Raw genomic sequence first — 23,429 nt, 5'->3', positions numbered from 1 at the left:
GTTCAGGGAGATGTTAAAAATTTCAGTGAGGACATCCTTGAGCTCCATGGCACAGTCCTTCAAAACACGACCAGGTATGTTATATATCTAGATAGCTTTTAACACTACTCATTGTTTTGACTATTTGCTCAGTCTTGATCAGGTTTAGATATTTATGTGAACACTGAAAACTTATGGAGTAAAATAAGGTTTTAATAGTTTGACTGCACCTGGCTACTTGTCCAGGGTGTACCCTGCCTCTCGCCCATAGTCAGCTGGGATAGGCTCCAGCTTGCCTGCGACCCTGTTGGCCAGGATAAGTGGCTACAGATAATGGATGGATGGATAGTTTGACTGCTAAGGTTATCTCATAAAAACTTTGTCATTTTGTTACTGATGGGCTATTCAAAAACAAGAGCTTTTTGAACAGAAAAGACTTGTGTAACCTTTCATAATTTTATAACACTTTAACATAAAGTCATGACCAAAGGAGGAAGACATTACATAAGAAGTTTAACAAGTGGCCTGACATGAGCATAGTTTCTCTTTCTCGATAGCTTATAGTGACTAGAGGGTTAAGTATAAATGTGCCTTCAAGCCTGTAATTATTAACTGGCTTAGTAACTGCACATAACATCTTGCAGCGTCTGTGAAATGTATATGCACTGAAACCCACTTGCTTATACACATACAGACATGGACATCACATCTAAGAAACTTCAGCTAAAGTCAGAGGTGGGACTGATGGGAGGAATCTCCCTTGTCGCAGGGGTCATGATTGGCTCAGGGATCTTCATGTCCCCACAAACTGTACTGCTGAACATCGGGAGTCCTGGGGCTAGCTTGGTGATCTGGACCTGCTGTGGGTTGTTGGCAATGCTGGCATCACTGAGTTATGCTGAGCTAGGAACAGTAATCCGTGAATCTGGAGGTGAATACATCTATATAATACGCACTTCAGGCAACCTGATGGCTTTTATTTTTGCCTTCACCTCTGTGCTGGTTGTGAGGCCAACCAGTATGGCTGGAGTGGCTCTCAGCTTTGCCCAGAACGCTGCCGCACCCTTCTATGAAAACTGTGCACCTCCAGATGTGGTGGTGAAGTCTGTAGCTGCTGTTGGCCTCTTAATCTTGGCCATAGTGAACTGCCTGAGTGTGCGTTTTTCCATAGCTGTCAGTACAATCCTCATGGCAGCAAAATTTTTTGGACTGGTGGTTATTTCCATCGGTGGTGTGGTGTTGCTTATTCAAGGAAACACCAGTAATCTTCAAAATTCATTTGAGGGGACCAATCAAAGCATTGGTGTAATTGGAATGGCTTTTTATCAGTGTTTGTGGTCCTACGATGGCTGGAACAACCTGAACTCTGTGACTGAAGAGCTTAAGCGTCCTGAGGTAATTCTTATCTTATGGTAAAGAAACATGATGAAGAAAATAATAGTAGTAAATCACTGTTTTGTTGCATGTAGTTCATAAAGTGAAATTAACATGAGAAATTATAAAAGGCAACTTTAACAGTGGTGCAGATAGAAATCATGCATTATCATTTGAGAGTGTGACAGATGACTTATTACCACTTTATCTCTGGTGTGGAGCTGTGATTCTCAGGTCTGTTTATTGACAGCAGCTTTTGACACTGTATGTCACAATCTTTTATTGAGCCGCTTAGAAAATCTGCTTGGCATCACTGGTTCTTCTTTATCCTGGTTCAAATCTTATCTTACCATGAGAGAACAGTTTGTGTCAATTGGAGACTTTAGATCCCCTAAATCACCCCTTCTTCATGGTGTCCCTCAGGGCTCTGTCCTGGGACCCTTACTATTTGTAATATACATCCTCCCTCTTGTAGGGCTGTGCCGATAGACGATGCCATCATCCATCGACGATGGTGGTCATCCATCACGATGGAGAGCCACCATCGTGATACCACGCCCCCTCCTGTCATAAACATGCATCTACGGTATCATCTGGGCCTATTTAACCTAAAAAGTTATTTTTTTGTTAGTTTAGTTAGTTAGTTTTGTTTAATATATAAATATATTATATAACATATAAGTATATATAAATACATAATTATATAAATCATTATAAAGTAATATCCTATTACCGCTTGTTCACGTAGGCTATGGTGCAGGGACGTGCTAGTGAACATAACATGTGGTTACACAAATACTGTATGCTACTAATAATAAATTTTGACTTCATTTTTTAGCCTACACTATACTTTTAATGTAAAATTTGTCATGTTGTTCAAACAAATAGCCACTATTAATGACTTCAGTCGGGAAATATTGCACCTTATCAAACGGCAGTGAAGCACAGACTTCGGCAGAAGTCAAATAACTTTAATCTGGTAAATAGGCCTACTTTCAGACACAGAATGGTCCACTCTAAGCCATAATGTCAAACCAAATGGAAGAATGAAGGTGATTCTGATAAATGTAAAGACAGTAAAAAAAAAAAAAAAAAACAATATTAAATCATGATTTTAAAAGCTGGCGCAATAATTCAAACACTAATAAATTGGAAAAATTAGTGCGTTCAAGTGTGCACTAAAGGCCGAAACGCATCTTCAATTGATATGGTGTAAATAAACAATGAGTAATAGCTTAAGTGTAGTTTCTTCTCATAGTTTGAATACTAGTCTTTCATTGTTAGAGCAGATTAATGTCTTACCGTGATCAGTGAGTGCTCGGGGAGGTTCATTTCCACCTGCGCTTTGCACAGCTCATTTCTCCGAAGCCAGCTGTGTGCAAACGCAGTGTTGACTGCTCGGCAAACTCCAAATGCTCGGTCTGTACTGGCCCTCTGTTGCGCAAGCGAGTTGGTTATGGCCAGGTTCAAATTGTGCCCAAAACAACTTAACCACGGCCATTTCAATTGCCTGATGGCTGTGACAATATTCGCCCCGTTGTTATACAGGCGATCTTTTTCTCCTCTATTTTCCATTTGGCAAGTGTCTCGCGCAATGCGTCTTCTAAATTGTCCGCTGAATGTGTCTCTGGCATGAAACTCGTCTGCAGGCATTTGGACTGCATTGCCCACTCTCGGTCCACATAATGTACGGTAGCTGACATATAGGGCATCATGTTGCAGCTGGACCACATATCCGTTATCAAGGCCAAATATTCCACATCACCTAGCGCTTTTTTTTCTTTACGTGCCAAAGCCTCGGATGAGTATCTAATACTTTTAATAATAATAATAATAATAATAATAATAATAATAATATATTTAATAATGTGGTATTAAAATCCCCCCCCCCCCCCGCCCACAATATGATCATCCATCACGATGTTTGCACTGTAAACATCGTCGATGCCAATTAAGGGGACATCGAACAGCCCTACCCTCTTGGCCACATAATACAGCATTATGGGCTCAACTTTCACTGTTATGCAGATGACACCTAAATTTACATTCAAACCAAACCCTCTCACCCACTCCCTCCGTCCAATCTGGTCAACTGTCTAAATGCAGTTAACAACTGGATGGTGCAGAACTTTCTTAAACTAAATCAAGATAAAACAGAAGCCATCCTCATTTCCACTCCTTCTATCTTGAAAAAACTGGAGCACTCACAGCTATCTATTCCTGGTTATTTCACCTTCACTACTGTTGAAGTAAGAAATCTGGGTGTTATTCTGGACTCTACTCTCTCTTTTGACTCACACATTAAAAATATTACTAAAACAGCTTTCTTTCACCTGAAAAGTCTCTCGAAACTTCATCCCTCTTTAACTTCATCTGCAGCTGAAACATACATCTGCAGCTGAAACATACATTAACTTCATCTGCAGCTGATACATACTTTTATCACCTCAAGACTGGACTACTGCAATGCCCTACTCAATGGCATCCCAGCCAAGCGACTAAATAGGCTGCAATATGTCCAAAACTCAGCTGCTAGGGTACTCACTCACACCAGGCCCTGGGATCATATTACTCCTATTCTCTACAACCTGCATTGGCTCCCAGTCAAATACCGCATCCAGTACAAAATTATCCTGCTTGTCTACAAATCCCTACATAACCTGGCCCCTCCCTATTTATCAAATCTCCTAACTCCATATCAGCTACCTCTAAATCTTCGTTCCACAGATGTCCACCTATTAGTAGTCCCTTACTCTCGGCTCTGCTCTATGGGTGACAGGGCTTTCAGTGTTAATGGCCCTAAGCTGTGGAATGCCCTGCCACTAGCGTTGCGCCAATGCTCAACACTGTCCACTTTCAAAAAACAGCTAAAAACACATCTTTTTAGCTTGGCCTTTTCTGTTTGATTTTTAATAACGTTATTATCATTATGGATTTCTCATGATTTTTATTATTGTTGTTCTTATCTTATTGTTGTTTTTTACTGTTCAGTGTCTTTGGGTACCTTGAAAGGCGCTTATAAATAAAATGTATTATCATTATTATTTATCAGTGAAATATGCAGTGTCATGGATTCTGTTTATATTCATCAGTATTCATTATTCCACTGTCCTTGAGCATTTCCCTGCTATTTTGGTTGTAATATCTGTGATCAAGCCCTTTCTGTGACTCATGGAATCCAGCAGACAGACCTCATTGTGCTTTTCACCAGCTTGTCTTTAGACATCCATGTACATTTGTGAATAAAACATTTTGAATTTAGACTCACTGATTATTCATTCAAGTTGTATAGAAGCAAACATAAATTGAGCACTTGGATTGATGTATAAGTGAGTATGCAATCTACTGTACACTGTGAAACTAATATGAGAAACTAGATAAAGGTGCATACTTACCTTTTGAGTTTCGTTTAGCTTAGTTTATCTTGACTTCATTAGGTAGAATACTTAGCCTTTCCAAATAGGGCACAGATGACACAACTAAAGAACTCTATTGGGACAGCATTACTATTACATTGGAAGATGGAGTAATTCCATCCCTTTCAGGTACTATAGACAACTCCAGAATTAGAAGGATGTTCTTCAGATGTGGATGTGTTCCTCAGAAATGGAGGTGATCAAGAAGCAGCCCAGGATGTCTTCTGCAGAAACTCTTACCTCTTAACCTGAGTTGTACCCATCTACAGTGGCATGCAAAAGTTTGGGCACCCTTATTGAAAATGTCTGTTACTGTGAATAGTTAAGTGAGCAGAAGATGAACTGATCACCAAAAGGCATAAAGGTAAAGACGACACATTTCTTTTCAGCATTTTCTGAAAGATTTGTGTATTATTTTTGTTTTGTACAATTGGAGAGTGAAAAAAGAAAAGGAACGCCATGCGAAAGTTTGGGCACCCCAATACATTTCAGAATCAGAATTACTTTATTAATCCCCGGAGGGAACATTTGAGTTCTCAGGTAACTTTTACCAAGATTCCAGACCTTAATTAGCTTATTGAGCTGTGGCTTGTTTAAATTCTTCATTAGGAAAGGTCAGATGATGCAGATTTCAAAGCTGTATAAATTCTCTTACTCCTCAAACTTGTCCCTAAAATCAACAGCCATGGGCAACTCCCTCGCATTCTGAATAATAAAATAATTGATGCTCACAAAGCAGGAGAAGGCTACAAGAACATAGCAAAGTGTTTTCAGGTCGCTGTTTCCTCAGATTGTAGTGTTATCAAGAAATGGCAGTTAACAGAAACAGTGGAGATCAAGGTGAGGTCTGGAAGTTGAAGAAAACTTTCTGAAAGAACTGCTTGTTGGATTGCTAGAAAGGCAAATAAAAAACCCTGTTTGACTGCAAAAGACCTTCAGAAAGATTTAGCAGACCCTGGAGTGGTGATGCACTGTTCTACAATGCAGCAACACCTGAACAAATATGACCTTCATGGGAGAGTCATCAGAAGAAAACCTTTCCTGAGTCCTAGCCACAAAATTCAGCATCTGAAGTTTGCAAATGAACATCTAAATAAGCCTGATGCATTTTGGAAACAAGTCCTGTGGACTGATGAAATCAAAATAGAACTTTTTGGCCACAATGTGCAAAGGTATGTTTGGAGAAAAAAAGAGTGCCAAATTCCAGGAAAAGAACCCCTCTCCAACTCTGAAGCATGGGTGTGGATCGATCATGCTTTGGGGTTGTGTTGCAGCCGGTAGCACAGGGCACATTTCATTGGTCGAGGGAAGCATGGATTCGAATAAATACCAGCAAATTCTGGAAGCAAACATCACACCATCTGTAAAAAAGTTGAAGTTAAAAAGAGGATGGGTCCTACAATAAGACGATGATCCAAAACGCACCTCAAAATCTACAATGGAATACCTCAAGAGGCACAAGCTGAAGGTTTTGCCCTGGCCCTCACAGTCCCCTGACCTAAACATCATTGAAAATCTGTGGATAGATCTCAAAAGAGTAGTGCATGCAAGACAGCCCAAGAAGCTTGTAGAACTGGAAACCTTTTGCAAGGACGAATGTGTGAAAATCCCCCAGGTAAGAACTGAAAGATTATTAGCTGGCTACAAAAAGTGTTTACAAGCTGTGGTACTTGCCAAAGGGGATGTTACTAGGTACTAACCATGCAGGGTGCCCAAACTTTTGCTTCGGGCCCTTTTCCTTTTTTGTCATTTTGAAAATGTAAAAGATGAAAATAAAAAATTGTTTTTGCTTAAAATATAAAGGGAATGAATCATCTTTAACTTTATGCCTTTTGGAGATCATTTCATCTTCAACTTGCTAACTGTTCACAGTAACAGCAATTTTGACCAGGAGTGCCCAAACTTTTGCATACCACTGTATATCACCTACATCAAGCATTGGAGAGAGTGTGTCCACAGACCTGGGAGCCCGAGAGGATAAGACCACAAGTTTGAATATTGAAGCATTAAAAATGGGTGAGATTTTGGACCTAGTATGGAGTTCAAGATAGTATGAAACTTATCTGGAAATATGAATGTGATCCATGTAACCTCTATTAATGCAGCTATTCTCTTAGTCCTTTGTGGACAAACTGTTTGACAACATCAAAGAGGTGGTACTGCTCTTCTGCAGCTATGTGGTTGAATTTTGAATATGATCTGAATTTTCTGATGATGGACTACATTTAACAAATAAACATGGGCCACTTATATAACAGCAGGTACTGTATATACAGTTCTGCTTTCTTTATAGCTGTGTGAAAACACTGGTATTAGAAAATCTGTCTACAACTGTCATAATGGTGGTGAATCCATTAGACATTAGTAAGGAGGTTGTTGTGTGTATGAAGATGTGTGGAAAAAAATCAGTGCCCGATTCGTTAAATAGTCACATGCCAGCAAAATTATTTGAGTGGAAATTATAGACACATTTTAGTTGTGTAGCCCCCAAGCATAACTACGTCATCACTTGTTTACTGCAATGCATTGTAGTTGAGCAATATGATGGACATCAGATTAATCTGATGTGAGAGTGATGTGAGAGGAGCGATTTTGCCGTGCTCTGTCATGGTAAACAATGAAATTGGTGATTTAAAGAGGTAGATAACATGTCGAGGGTTTGCAGCAGGAAAATCGGAATCCAAATCAAGTTTGGTGAGAAGGTAAGAGTTGAGACCGAGTGTACCACACTGTACAACAACAACATCAAATCTCAGAATGTCTTATTTCTGAGGACATATATTGCACCAGCTAAACTTTATCAAGAAAACAAATCTATCTGAATATTGGGAATTGGCTCGGCGCAGTGCTCTCGTGGGATTCGTGGGTGAATAACGGTCCAAGTGATAAATGAGTGATTAGTTAAATAAAACTTGATATCAGGAAACATTGCAAAAAAAATCTTTGGAAGCCCGCTGATCTGCCGTGTCATGTTCAGTATAAATGCATTTTCTTCAATAAATGCCACTAGTGAGGTACACTGAACATTATACACACCCAAAAGAGAACCCTTTGTAGTTTGGGAGTTTTATGGCCCTTTTCCACTACCCTTTTTCAGCTCACTTCAGCTCACTTCAGCCCGACATGGCTCGCGTTTCGACTACCTTAGAGCAGCACGACTCAGCTTGCTTCAGCCCTGCTTAGCACCCAAAACTCGCATGGTTTTGGAGTAGGGCTGAAGCGAGCCAAACCAAGCCGAGTAGGGCTAGGGGCGTGAGGAGACACTCCCCTGTGCACTGATTGGTGAGGAGGAGTGTCCTCACATGCCCACACACGCCCCGCGAGCACGCTGGGATCTGTAAACACCGTAAACCCGGAAGAAGAAGAATTACGAATTACGAGAATTTCTGAAGCCTTATGCGCCTCGCCTCATCTATATGCTCTTGCCAGTGTCTGTTGGCGTTGTCGGTGACAACAAGCCACAGCACCAAGACCAGCAACACTAACGACTCCATGTTTATTGTTTACTATCCGGGTCGTGAGACTACCGCTTAAAAGATCACTGATGTCACTGTTTGCGCCGCCTAACGACATCACGTGACGTCCACCCACTTTCGCTAACTCCACCCAATGTGTCCACCCACTTCCAGCCAGCACGGTTCAGCGCAGTTGTAGTCGAAATGCAACTCCAACAGCCCCGCTCAGCTTGACTCAGCCCGATTCAGCACGGCACGGCTCAGCCCAACTCAGCCGCGTTGGTAGTGGAAAAGCAGCATTATTGGTCTGACAGGCTCGTTCGGCTGCCGAGTGCTTCAGGACATTGAGAGGCAAAGGCTGAAGAATGTTTCTTTGTTTTACAGGCTTTGGAATATCACTAGTTTCAGACGATGAACAGTGTCGATTGTTATAATCTATAACTGAAGGCCGTTCCACAGACCATGGAAATATTGCTGGGTCACAGTTTAAGTATGTCTTTATCCCAGCAGAGAAATGTAAGCTACAAACACTTGTCCATTTCGATTCAGTTCGAAGGTTTTCCTTGCGGATTAAACTTATCCATTTCTTTCTTCTCTTCTTCTCGACTGGCAGCTGATAAAAGTTCAAATTAGGTGTTCTCTTTGTTGTGGAGACACAGTAAGACACATAGCAATTCACTTTAGGCATGGTTAAAACTAGTTAGACAGAACAATGTAGTGTTTAACAAAAGCAAAAAGTAAACAATACGGTGGAGCTGACCCCCGGTATCGCCATTAAGCATTGCGCTAAACAAGCAATGGCGTAGTTATGGGTTCGGGTCATTTATCCTCAGGTACATACAGTAGAATTTATAATAAAATTAATTTTAGGCAAGTGTTGGCAGCCTTGAGACAATAAAAGGAAAGCGTTCAACAGACTACAGTTATCCAAGATCCAAGGAAGTAAATCAAGCCAATACAAACCAAATTTTGTGATCAAAGGCTCATGATCAGTTTGGTCCAATCCTAGAATGTACTGTAGGTTTGAAATTGATCACAGACCCAAGCAACTGCAAAGACCCACATTCTGTAGCCATTATACTGTGTGATATGAAGGCAAAAAAAACCCCTCTTGATCCAAACACCTTTGCCAGTGTATATGTTGATACTAAGCCCCATTACCAATATTTTTTAGGCGAGGGTCCCACTGCACAATGCGATTATCGATGTTATTTGATTTTAATTGTTTTTGATTATACTGTTCTACTTACTGTACTTGTTTATAATTATTGATTATTTGATTATACAGTTTTGACAAAGATGAAGTTAATGAATACAGAAACTTCCAGTGAATTTTGTATTCGTACATTTTTTTTTAATGATCAGATTTGACTGCACACAACTTGAATGACTTAGGGCAATTCGGTAAGACATGGCTGTGCTTCTGATTTACTTTCTACAATTTTTATTCTAATGTATCAAAGAAAGCTTTTTATGTTACTTTTTTCCCAAGCAGCCCTGAATTTTAATATTTAACTTTTAAAAAAATAGATGATTTCTTACTAATCCATCTTTCTTTCCTCCTTTCATTTTTTCTCCTTTAATAAAACTCTGGTAAAACTTTGGTAAGCTCATTTTCACTTTTATCATGAAAAGAAGAGAGTATAAAAGGCTGAAGCTGAAGCGGGAGGTGAGGTTAATGAGCATAGTGTCTCTTGCTGCTGGCACTATGATAGAATCAGGGCTCTTTATGTCCCTTTGGTTTGTGATGTCCAACGTTTGAAGTGCTGGAATGAGGCTGATCATCTGGGCTGTGTGTGTGGCCTGGTGACTCTCTGTTCTGTGCTCACTTATGCAGAACTTGGCACCATCTCCAGAGAATCCGGAGGTGAATTCATCTATGTCCTGAGAATCTATGGACCATTGCCTGCATTCTTTGTTGTATTCATGTTTATAATTGTGTTGAAGCTGGTAGGTATCACAGCCATGGCCCTGAGTTTAGTTTAGTATGCTGTGGCACCTTTTTATCCAGGCTGCATTTAACTTACATTGATGGTGAAATGTACAGTATAGCAGTGGTGTGCATTTTGGTGGTCGCTACCATCAATATGCTGAACGTTTGCTTCACTCTGGCCATTCAGGTTATCTCTCTGGTGGCCAAAGTGTTGGCTCTGATAGTAATTGTGATCGGCAGATTGTTGACCTTGGTCCAGAGTGGCCTGGAAAGCCTTGGCAATTTGGACATTCCCTTTCAAGGCACAAAGTTGGGGCTCAGTCCAATTGGAATGGCTGGGTATCAGGGATTCTGGTCTTTCTTAGGGTGGTCTAATCTAAACTTTGTGACTGAAAAGCCAGAGGTGAGAAATAAGATACTTTGTGTTGAGGATCTTTTTATACAGTATACTTAATTGTTACCAATATGCCTTTATCAACAATAAAGTGTTATTCTATCATGCTCTAATGGAAAGAGAGATCTTTTTGAAGGGTATCTAGAAGTCAATTTGTGATTATTTTGAACTCTGTAAATATTAGTACAAGATGTACTGAATTCTACATTATATCCATTTATGTAAGGTAAATCTCCCCCGGGCATTAATGATTGCCATCCCAACTGTAACACTCCTCTACTTGCTGGTCAATGTCAGTTATCTGGCTGCCATGACTCCAAGAGAGATAATGGTATCCAGTGCTGTGGCAGTTACTTGGGGGTAAGTTTTATCCTGCGTGCAGAAAAATTGCATGGCACACTTAGCATGTTGTTGGTCAGTGATTGTGCAGCTTTTGATAATGACAGTGTTTTGTCTCTTAAAACAGTAATAAGGTCCTGGGCAGCTGGGGCTGGATGATGTCTATTGCAGCAGCATTGTCATCCTTCGGCTCTCTGAATGGATCATTATTCTGTGGAGGACGAATTTGCTTTGTAGCTGCTCAAGAGGGTCATATGGTATGGAACACAGTCAACGTTAAAGTGAGACAGCCTTTCGATTTCATAAAATCGGTGAAATTTGGTCATTGTGATACATGTTTATTTCTGCAATATCTCACAAAATATCAGGCCATTCTGTGTCTGGGAAGTAATTTAATTTGAGGCGATTCCCTAGCAAATAATGTGCGTGAAATCACTCGCTTCACACAATCAACCAGACAGAAGAAGTCCGTGTGCGCATGTGCGGGTTTACTTTGACCATGCACTGACAATTACATCATTCTGTCGCTAAACGAACAGCTGATCACACTGAGGTGCTCGCTGACAGCCGATATTTCTTAGTTTGGTCCTGTGTTTCCTTTCCTTCGTAACATAACGTCTTTTCTTCTCGCTTTCCATTACTGTAGTCAGTCTTCCACATTTCATTTGCATGCTCACGTCCTCCATTTTTCTCTCCTGTTTCAAATTTGTATCCCACAATGCCTTGCGCGAACAGGGAAAGCCCACCACGTGATGCATGACATAGTATCTTGAATTGGGTCATGGTGAAGCAGGAAAAAAATAGCAGAGAATTTAGGGCCACATGGCCCTAAATTCATTAATTGTTCTATTTTAAAAAAAACTAATAAAGTTGGAAGTCTGTGATCTGAATTCAGTAGCTTTTGGTCCACTAAACAAAAATAATTGGGTGTCGGGGAAAATTCTTTTTATGACCTACACCTGAAAAATCTGAAAGGCAGTCTACCTTTATCTTTTGGGAAGTACATTAATATAGTACTTACTCTTTAGAATGTTGTTATGCAGCCATTTCTACTTCTGTATTTCATTTGGTTTTTGAGGCAATGTTTCTAATTTTCATTCATTCACCTTCAATAACCACTTATCTTGGTCAGGGTCATGATTGATGGATGGATGAGGGAGCTTATCCCAGGAACATTGGAAATACACCTGTATGGAATGCCACTCTATCAAAGGGCACAATGGAAAAACTCATCCACATACACTCATTCACATGCATAGACAATTTAGAGCAACCAGTTCACCTGTTCTGGCCCCATCCCAATGCAGCATGGCGATGTAGCTTACAGCAGGTTATGGTCACTGAACTGCTGGTTGTCCAGGTGGTGCTATGAAAACAGTATGGGCTTTATAGATAATTGGGCTTATTTTGAGGGCACTGCTGGCCTGTTAGGGTGGGACGATATCCATCCCACTCGGGAAGGTGCTGCTCTCATTTCCTGCAGCATAGGTCATAGTCTCAGAACAGGCCTAGATAATTTCTGACAATCCAGAGCCAAGGCCAGGGAGCAGACAAACAGGCTAAACCGACTGTCTGCTAGCTGCACAGAGTCATCACTCAGGGTCCACTACATCGAGACTGTGTCTGTTCCCCGAGCTAAACAAAAAGGTAGAAATACTCAGAGTTTGTTCCAGTAACCTAATCAATATAAAATTAGATCATACTGACTGTACAGCCACTGCCAGCACCTTTGATCTAAAGCTGGGGCTATTAAATATTAGATCTCTCACATCTAAAGCGCTAATGGTTAATGAACTTATTACTGATCAGGAGTTTAATGTACTTTGTTTAACTGAAACATGGATTAAGCCAAATGAATATATAGCATTAAATGAAGCTAGTCCTCCTGGATACAGTTATATACACCAGCCTTGTCTAACTGGCAGAGGAGGAGGCGTCACGGTTATTTATAATGATTATCTAGGTGTAACACAAAAATCTGGTTATAAATGTAATACATTTGAAGTTCTTCATACTCATATAATGTATGTAGCCTCAAAAAATAGGTCTACCCAGTTAATTTCGTTACTTATTATTTACAGGCCCCCGGGGCCATATTCTGAGTTTCTTTCTGAATTTGCAGATTTTATCTCAGATCTGGTTATTTCCTTAGACAAAGCTTTAGTTGTCGGAGATTTTAATATTCACTTCGATAACCCAGAAGACCCTTTGAAAACAGCGTTTGTGTCCATTTTAGATTAAGTTGGGTTTAATCAGAATGTCATAGGACCGACCCATAATGGTGGTCACACCCTCAATCTAATACAAACATTCGGGTTAAACATAGAAAATATAGTCATACTTCCACAGTCTGAAGTTATCTCAGATCATTATCTCATCTCATTAAAAATATGTCTGAGTAATAATATATGCACCTCACCACGCTACTGTATTAAATGTACAGTACATTCATCTCAACTACTGCACAGAGCTTTATAAATTATCTCCCAGAGCTGTCAACTTTGGCTGGGTCACTGTCAGCCCCTGCAGAACTTGATCAGGCAACTGAATGCTTAGAGTCAGCGTTCCGCCATACTTTAGATAATGTAGCTCCTCTTAAAAGGAAAATGGTCAGAGACAAAAAATTAGCACCCTGGTATAATGATGACACTCACACTTTAAAACAGACCACTCGAAAATTGGAACGTAAATGGCATCAAACAAAATTGGTATTGTTCAAATTAACTTGGAAGGAGAGCTTCCTGAAGTATAGAAAAGCTCTTAGTGCTGCTAGAGTCAAGTCAAGTCAAGTTTATTTGTATAGCGCTTTTAACAATAAACATTGTCGCAAAGCAGCTTTATAGAATTTGAATGATTTAAAATATGAGCTAATTTTATCCCTAATCTATCCCCAATGAGCACGCCTGTGGCGACGGTGGCAAGGAAAAACTCCCTCAGACAAAATGAGGAAGAAACCTCGAGAGGAACCAGACTCAAAAGGGAACCCATCCCCATCTGGGCAACCACAGACAACATGACTATAACACTAACAGTCCTAACATAAAGTCAGCTTCGTTGATGCTATAAAGCCCCCAGCGACGGAAACCCGAGCGCAAAACCGTTCACGACAACCATAGTCCCAAAGCCAGCAAGTCAACTGCAGTCCTAAAGTCAGCAAGTCAACTGCAGTCCCCAGCCATAAAAGCACCACTGCAAGAGTCCAGAGCGTCCTCCAGGCATGACCCCCAACTGTCCACATGGGGCCGCCCTCCACAGGAGCGATGCGATGAGACTCCAACCAGACACAGGGCACCAGGATGGATCAGGCAGGTCCAAGGAGCAGAAGAGGTCAGCATCTCGATCCCAGGACCGACATGTAACTCAGAGGGACAGATTTGGGGGGGGGGGAGAGAGAAGAGAGAGAAAACACAGGTTGTTAGGTATGCCCAATGTCACCTGAATAAGTAGGAACAGTATACATATTGCACTGAGTACAAGCAGGGACTCTGGCAACTAACTATGACAGCATAACTAAAAGGGGAGAGCCAGAAGGTAACACAGGCATGAGGGAGCCCCGGGACATAAAGCAGCCAGCCACTACACTGTCAACAAACTCGAGTGAGCAAGCGAGTGGGGACTGACAGCATCCATACATCCCAGTTTACCAAAACACTCTATGTGTGAGGACCCTCCAGATCTACACCTTTACCTCATAAACACCATTAACAAAAGGCTTGACTAAACAGATATGTTTTCAGCCTAGACTTAAACACTGAGACTGTGTCTGATTCCTGAACACTACTTGGAAGGCTGTTCCATAACTGTGGGGCTTTGTAAGAAAAGGCTCTGCCTCCTGATGTAGCCTTCACTATACGAGGTACCAGCAGATAGCCTGCACCTTTTGATCTAAGTAGGCATGGCGGGTCATAGAGGAGAAGTTGTTCACTTAGGTACTGTGGTGCGAGACCATTCAGTGCTTTAAAGGTCAATAGTAGTATTTTATAATCAATACGAAATTTGATTGGGAGCCAATGCAGTGTGGATAAGACAGGAGTGATGTGGTCATATTTTCTAGTTCTAGTAAGGACTCTTGCTGCTGCATTTTGAATGAACTGGAGCTTGTTTATGCACTTATTGGAACATCCAGACAGTAAGGCATTACAATAATTCAACCTGGAGGTAACGAAAGCATGAACTAGTTTTTCCGCGTCATGTAGTAACATGAAATTTCTTAGCAATATTTCTGAGATGAAATAAAGCTATCCGGGTAATGTTATCAATGTGAGTTTCGAATGAAAGGCTGGGGTCAATAATCTGCATTTCATTTGGTTTTTGAGGCAATGTTTCTAATTTTCATTCATTCACCTTCAATAACCACTTATCTTGGTCAGGGTCATGATTGATGGATGGATGAGGGAGCTTATCCCAGGAACATTGGGAATACACCTGTATGGAATGCCACTCTATCAAAGGACACCATGAAAAAACACATCCACATACACTCATTCACATGCATAGACAATTTAGAGCAACCAGTTCACCTGTTGTGGCCCCATCCCAATGCGGCGTGGTGATGTAGCTTACAGCAGGTTATGGTCACTGAACTGCTGGTTGTCCAGGTGGTGCTATGAAAACAGTATGGGCTTTATAGATAATTGGGCTAATTTTGAGGGCACTGCTGGCCTGTTAGGGCAGGACGATATCCATCCCACTCGGGAAGGTGCTGCTCTCATTTCCTGCAGCATAGGTCATAATCTCAGAACAGGCCTAGATAATTTCTGACAATCCAGAGCCAAGGCCAGGGAGCAGACAAACAGGCTAAACTGACTGTCTACTAGCTGCACAGAGTCATCACTCAGGGTCCACTACATCGAGACTGTGTCTGTTCCCCAAGTTCAGCAAAAAGGTAGAAATACTCAGAGTTTGTTCCAGTAACCTAATCAATATAAAATTAGATCATACTGACTGTACAGCTGCTGCCAGCACCTTTGATCTAAAGGTGGGGCTATTAAATATTAGATCTCTTACATCTAAAGCACTAATGGTTAATGAACTTATTACTGATCAGGAGTTTAATGTACTTTGTTTAACTGAAACATGGATTAAGCCAAATGAATATATAGCATTAAATGAAGCTAGTCCTCCTGGATACAGTTATATACACCAGCCTTGTCTAACTGGCAGAGGAGGAGGCGTCGCGGTTATTTATAATGATTATCTAGGTGTAACTAGATCCCTGCACTCCCGCGGGAGTCCCGCAGGACCCGCCGCAAAGCAGTGCGGCGCGGGACAAATTTTGAAAGCTCATTGCGGGCGGGAGGGGGAGTGCACAATGCGGGCGCGAGAGGTGATAAGCTGCAGTCCCGCTAACTAAAAACGTGTTTAAAATAAAATTTATAAATTATTAATTCATGTCTATCGTATATAATTTGTGCTGGATATTTTATTTGGCATTAATAAAAACATTTTAAGATGCCTATGGTCTAATCTCGCGTACGTTTTCGAGATCCTTTCCGCTCTTCCGTGTTTGAGATCTCCGATCATGGCAGAAGAGCAGAGCTCCTCTAGTGACGCTCACAGTGCTTCAGAAGTACTAAGTGCTGCTTTAAAAAGAGGTACATTTACCGTTAAAAAGTCAAGAGTATTAGTCCTAAGTATTAAAAAGTATTTTAAAAAAGTATTTAAAAACGTATTAAAAAGTATTAACTAGTATTAAAAAGGACTGTGTATCGCACAGATTGTTCAATTTAAAGCTAGAAATAGACAGTGTATAATCTGAGGAGCTGGTTGTGGTTGCGCAGCACTTCATATGAAAGGAGAATGAAATCGCGGTTGGAATCATAACGCCACAGACTCGGAAGTGGGAGTGCGAGTGCGCAAAGCGAGAGCTGTCAATCAAAGCGAGAGCTGTCAATCATGAGCGCATGCAGCGCTCAACTTGGAATGTGTCAGCAGAATGTCAGAGTCTAAACAATAAGCTTACAATAAATGAAGGATTGGTCAGTGGAGAGCTCAGCTAAGCTCAGCATGTTTAATTCCCCAAGCCAATGACAAGAATTTTCGTGAGAAATAATGCGAATGTCTACATCATGCGGGATTTGCGGGCGGGAGCGGGACAAAATATGGCAGGCGCGGGCGGGAGCGGGACTGAAAATCATAATTCTTTGCGGGAGCGGGCAGGAGCGGGACTGCACATGCGGGAGCGGGCGGGAGCGGGACTGAAAATTCACACTTGGAGTCACACTTGGAGGATGCTCTGGACACTTACAGTAATGCTTTTATGGCTGAGGACTACAGTTGACTTGCTAACTTTAGGACTGCAGTTGTCATGAACAGTTTTGCACTCAAGTTTCCATCAGTGAAGAGTTTATAACATCAACGAAACTGACTTCATGTTAAAACTGTTAATGTTATAGTCATGTTGTCAATTGTAGCCCAAATGAAGATGGGTTCCCTTTTGAGTCTGGTTCCTCTCGAGGTTTCTTCCTCATGTCATCTGAGGGAGTTTTCCTTGCCACTGTTGCCACAGGCTTGCTCACTGGGGATAGATTAGGGACAAAATTAGCTCATGTTTTAAGTCGTTCAAATTCTGTGAAGCTGCTTTGTAACAATGCTTATTGTTAAAAGCACTATACAAATAAACTTGACTTGACTTCACCTGACCTACCAGCATGTTTTTTGGAGGTGGAAATAAAGCATGGAGGAAAAGCAGACCAAAATAGGGCGATGCAAAATTTCCCACAAACAGTCATCCGAGCTCAGCCCTGGAGCTTTGAAGAGGCAATGCGACATGCTGCACCACCATGCCATTAAAAAAAAAAAAAGAAAGAAAAAAAAAGATTTTAATGAGTTAATTTGGTTTATGAAAATATTGTTGTATAGTATTAGTTTTCTGAATAACAACTCAGAGCCCAAAAAGTTAAAATGATAAAAAAAAAATCTCTTTTTGTTGCTCTTTCAGCCTAACATCCTGGCCATGGCCCATGTGCGGCGCCTCACTCCCTTTCCAGCTCTTATCTTTACCACCATCATCTCCCTCTTTGTGCTCATTCCTGGAGATTTTCAGGGCATCGTCACTTTCTTCAGGTCTGGACAGCATATAACATGCAGCTTCACTGGCACTACAAGCTCAATACATAACTAGAAATCTGAAATTGTCATTGACAATTTCAAGTCTTCATCTATTTCAAACAAACTAACAATGTTAACGTTAACAACCTCGCGCCATTTGCTTCGCATCGAGCGACAGTCGCCTCGCACCAAGCGCCATTTGCCTCACAACATTCACCTAGCGAATCACTCCACAGACAGTTACCCCAACACAGACACACAGTTCTGTAATGTTACTCTTCTTACAATACATTTACACTATTTCTAATCTACACTTTCACTGCACTATTTACCAGTTATACTTTTTAGTAGCCCGACGACAACTTCTCTTCTTACATATTGACAACCAAATCTGATACAGTTCTCTTTTTAAAGAGAAGTTTCTTGTTATGTATGAGTTTATAGAAACTCCATCTGTTTGCCAGTTATTTCCATTACAATATGCACTGAAGATTGTGTTTACTCCCTAAAGTATCTGTACATGTAAACAGCTGATGAAATTAGTGCATCGAAAACTGAAAATGACCTACCTGACCTCAGAAAGTAGGTCAGCGATCAAATGTGACAGTTGATTCAGGTAAAATGGGTGTATATTTGGGGTACTTTATTATAGCATGTTATCAGCCAAAAACATTATTTCATGCTGAAAATTACATTTTTGTCTATTTTGATAGTTTTTCAGACTTTTGACCTTGACCTAGACCTGAAAATATTAGAGAAACATGCTATTTGACTGTATGAATAGAAAGAGCATATGTAAATTACAGTCAAGCCAGAAAGTCTGCACACCCCTTTCACCTTCTCCATGTTTTATTATGTTACATTCTACAAAAGATTGAGTTCATTTTTTTTGCCTCAAACATCTACACACAATTGCCAATAATTACGAAGTGAAAACAAGTTTTTAGAAAATATGCAATTTTATCTCATTCTCATCTCATTATCTCTAGCCGCTTTATCCTTCTACAGGGTCGCAGGCAAGCTGGAGCCTATCCCAGCTGACTACGGGCGAAAGGCGGGGTACACCCTGGACAAGTCGCCAGGTCATCACAGGGCTGACACATAGACACAGACAACCATTCACACTCACGGTCAATTTAGAGTCACCAGTTAACCTAACCTGCATGTCTTTAGACTGTGGGGGAAACCGGAGCACCCGGAGGAAACCCACTGCAATTTTATTTTACTGACAAAAATAGCTTATTTAGGGGTTACATATCTGTACACACCCTTAGCCTAATACTTGGTTGTTGCACCTTTGATAGCAATTACAGCTTCATGGCATCTTGGGAAAGAAGGCACAAGCTTGGCACACTTGTTTCTGGACATTTTTGCCCATTCCTTTTGGCATATCCTTGCAAGCTCTGTCAGGTTGGATGGGGAACATCTGTACACAGCCATTTTCAGCTCCTTCCATAGATGTTCAATTGGATTCAGGTCTGGGCTCTGACTGGGCCACTCAAGGACATTCACAGACTTTCTCTGAAGCCACTCCCTTGTTCTCTTGGCTGTGTGCTTTGGGTCTTTGTCATGTTGGAAGGTTAACCTTCACCCCAATCTGAGCTCCAGAGCGCTCTGGAGCAGGCTTCCTTCAAGGATCTTGGTGTACTTAGCTGCATTCATCTTTCCCTCTATCAGGACTAGTTGCCCCATTCCTGCTGCTGAAAAACATCCCCACATCATGATGCTGCCACTGCCATGCTTCACTGTAGGGATGGCATTAGCCAGGTGATGAGCAGTGTCTGCTTTCCTCCAGACATGATGCTTGGTATTCAGGCCAAAAAGTTCAATTTTGGTTTGATCAGACCAGAGAATCTTGTTTCTCATGGTTTGAGAATCCTCTAGGTGCCTTTTGGCAAACTCCAAGCAGGCTGTCATGTGCCTTTTACTAAGGAGTGGCTTCCATCTGGCCACTCTACCATAAAGGCCTGATTTGTGGAGTGTTGCCTGGATGGTTGATCTTCTGAAAGGTTCTCCCATCTCCACAAGGATACGCTGAAGCTCTGTCAGAGTGACCCTCGGGTTCCTGCTCACCTCCCTGGCCAAGGCCCGTCTTCCCCGATTGCTCAGTTTGGCCAGGCGGCCAGGTCTAGGAAGATTCTTGGTGATTCCAAACTTCACCATGAGTGATGGTGGCCACGGTGCTCTTTGGGACCTGTAAAGCTGCAGCAATTTTTCTGTACCCTTCTCCAGATCTATGCCTTGATACAATCCTGTTTCTGAGGTCTGCAGATAATTCCTTTGACCCCATGGCTTGGAGTTTGCTCTGACAGGCCCTGTCAACTGTGGGACCTTATATAGGCAGGTGTTGGCAATCCCTAATAATGTCCAAGCAATTGAAGTTACCATAGGTGGACTCCAATTAAGTTGTAGAAACATCTCAAGCAGTATCAGTGGAAACAAAATGCACCTCAACTCAATTTTGGGTGTAATATCAAAGGGTGTGCACACTTGTGTACATATGAGACACAAGTGAGAGGTATGATGAGGTAATAGTTTAGGCTAAAAGTAGAGAAAACATCAATGCAAAGTTTTAAGCAATAACCATTACATTTGGGAGACTCTAAATTGACCGTAGGTGTGAATGTGAGTGTGAATGGTTGTCTGTGTCTATGTGTCAGCCCTGTGATGACCTGGCGACTTGTCCAGGGTGTACCCCGCCTTTCGCCTGTAGTCAGCTGGGATAGGCTCCAGCTTGCCTGCGACCCTGTAGAAGGATAAAGCGGCTAGAGATAATGAGATGAGATGAGATTACATTTGGGAATGTTTTTAATTATTATATATATCTTTTGGTAAAATATATCAATTTGTGAATAATCTACAAAAGAATATACACTAAAGAAAAATACAAGGTCATTATGTGTAAATATTAAACTATTTTTTATGATTTTTTTGAAAATAATGCAGTCAGAAACAGAAAATTACCTTTCTGACCTCTAAAAGTAGGTCAAAGGTCAAATTTGACATTTGATTTTGGTAGAATGGGTACATGTTTAGGGTAATTTACCATATCATATTATAAGCCAAAATCAATATTTCATGGTGAAATGGCTATATTGACCATTTTTGCAAATGCGCAAAATACATTAAATTAAATTTTTTTTTCCAAAAACTAATAAAGACTTCTTTACCAAAGAAGAACCTGCACTGTTCCAGATCAAATAACAACTTTTGGCACTGTTGGTGTTTTTAAACGTTGTGGTTTTGTCTATTTTGGAAACAAACTGTTTTTGACCGCAGTCCAGAACGCGTCACTTTCCGCTTGTCTGGCATCGAAGCTTTTGGCGCAGGAAATGAGCATATCATTTGTTTATATAAATTCTAGGTGTGAATCATTATATATTTAGTAAATGAAATGACATTTTCACCAAAAAAACACATAAAATATGCTCTGTGACCTTGAAAAATAGGTCAAGGTCACTCCTCTTGGGTCAGTAAGCTTCTGTTGTCCGTGGCTACAAGCAGTTAAAATGTCGTTCAAAACCAAACAACTTTTGGAAGAAAAAAAGTAAAAATAAAAATATCACCAAAAACATCTATGAAATAGATTTAGACTAATTATTATTTACACAGAGAGATCAAGAAGGAGTGTTTTGAATGGTGTGATGTTTTATTACAACCTTTTAATCCAATTAAGTTAAACTGTATGCATACAACATTATTGCTGTTGTCTAAATAATATGATTTACATGATAGGAGTTATCTCTACATGATAGGAGGTGCTGTAAATGTGACCAATACAACAGTATAAGGTCATGTAGCTACTCTCCATGCCTTTGAAGCTCTTGCACAATGAATATTTAGTTAATTTAGGTTTTGCATGTGGAGACTAGTTTTAATGCAAGAACTTATCTCTGTATTGTTTCTCTAATTCCACTTCATTTGATTTTCAGCTTTACAGCCTGGTTCTTCTATGGAGTTACGATAGGAGGATTACTCTATCTAAAAATAAAATTTCCGGATCTTCCTCGTACATACACGGTGAAAGAGCTTCATATTATTGTTAAACTATTACAGATGTAAAACTAAAGAAGATGCTTTATCTGCTAATCAAATTGTGAAAGAATACATGCACACGTTGCACCATGAAACGATTAAATTTATGAAAGAAAAAAGTATTATTCTTTCTCTTTATTTCTTTAACTTTTTTTCTATTCTGTTTTATATGGTTTTCTCAGGTACCCATTTTTATCCCTGTCCTGGTGCTGCTGATGGCTGTGTTCCTGGTTCTAGCACCCATCATTGACAATCCTCAGCTTGAGTACCTGTATGTCACCCTCTTCATTCTAAGTGCAGCTTTGATTTATATTCCATTCATTCACTTTAAACTGTGTCCAGGCTTGCTGGACAAACTCACAGTGGTCCTTCAGCTCTTCTTGGAGGTGGCACCAGTTGACAAAAATGTATGAAACAACATATTAGACCGTGAAGCAAAGCTTTTTGGTCTCTTGCTGGTCAATATTTGGCCCTTAATTTTTCGCCAAATTCACCAGTCATTTACAGCCTAAATTACTTATATTTCTTAGCCGTTATAATTTTGGCTGAGTTTTCCAAAAGCATTGCAGCACAAACATTGCTATTAAGTGGTAGAGCAAGTATCACATTGGATAGTCTTTATACATACTGTATTAAGATCATCTTAACTTTTTATCCTTTTAAGGAAATGGGTTTACATTACCTGTCTTTTTGCCTGAGCTGTTGTCATATTTTCTTTCCAAACAAATAACATGTGGAAACAATATGGTTCAGTTAGTGTTATGACATAAGATCACTAAAATGTAATTCAATAAATGCATGTTTTCATCAGATCCCTTTTTGTACTCAGCGCTTGATTGGATTGTCATTAATATTTCAAAAGCAATGCTTCTTCAAATTTGAAAGTGAGTGTTTTATATTTTTTAGCATTCATAATTTTTGGCTGAGTTTTCTAGGCTACAGTGGTGCTTGAAAGTTTGTGAACCCTTTAGAATTTTCTATATTTCTGCATAAATATGACCTAAAACAATATCAGATTTTCACACAAGTCCTAAAAGTAGATAAAGAGAACCCAGTTAAACAAATGAGACAAAAATATTATACTTGGTCATTTATGTATTGAGAAAAATGATTCAATATTACATATCTGTGAGTGACAAAAGTATGTGAACCTTTGCTTTCAGTATCTGGTGTGACCCCCTTGTGCAGCAATAACTGCAACTAAACATTTATGGTAACTGTTGATCAGTCCTGCACACCGGCTTGGATGAATTTTAGCCCGTTTCTCTGTACAGAACAGCTTCAACTCTGGGATGTTGGTGGGTTTCCTCACATGAACTGCTGGCTTCAGGTCCTTCCACAACATTTCAATTGGATTAAGGTCAGGACTTTGACTTGGCCATTCCAAAACATTCATTTTATTCTTCCTTAACCATTCTTTGGTAGAACGACTTGTGTGCTTAGGGTCGTTGTCT

The 23,429-nt window shown here is 40.5% G+C and overlaps 1 protein-coding gene across 1 annotated transcript; it reads left to right on the top strand.

The window, feature by feature from the left end:
• The first annotated feature begins 470 nt into the window (after positions 1-470).
• Positions 471-22,693, top strand: LOC132893981 (b(0,+)-type amino acid transporter 1-like). Its single transcript, XM_060933165.1, has 6 exons — positions 471-1,374; positions 10,778-10,911; positions 11,018-11,147; positions 17,831-17,955; positions 21,873-21,960; positions 22,158-22,693. Exons 1-6 carry the CDS (start codon positions 676-678, stop codon positions 22,386-22,388), a joined length of 1,407 nt encoding a protein of 468 aa, XP_060789148.1. The 5' UTR covers positions 471-675; the 3' UTR covers positions 22,389-22,693.
• The last annotated feature ends 736 nt before the right edge of the window (positions 22,694-23,429 follow it).

The sequence above is a fragment of the Neoarius graeffei genome, chromosome 11, assembly GCF_027579695.1.
Source record: "Neoarius graeffei isolate fNeoGra1 chromosome 11, fNeoGra1.pri, whole genome shotgun sequence".
NCBI lineage: Eukaryota > Metazoa > Chordata > Actinopteri > Siluriformes > Ariidae > Neoarius > Neoarius graeffei.
This window is presented reverse-complemented; position numbering and strand designations above follow the sequence as displayed.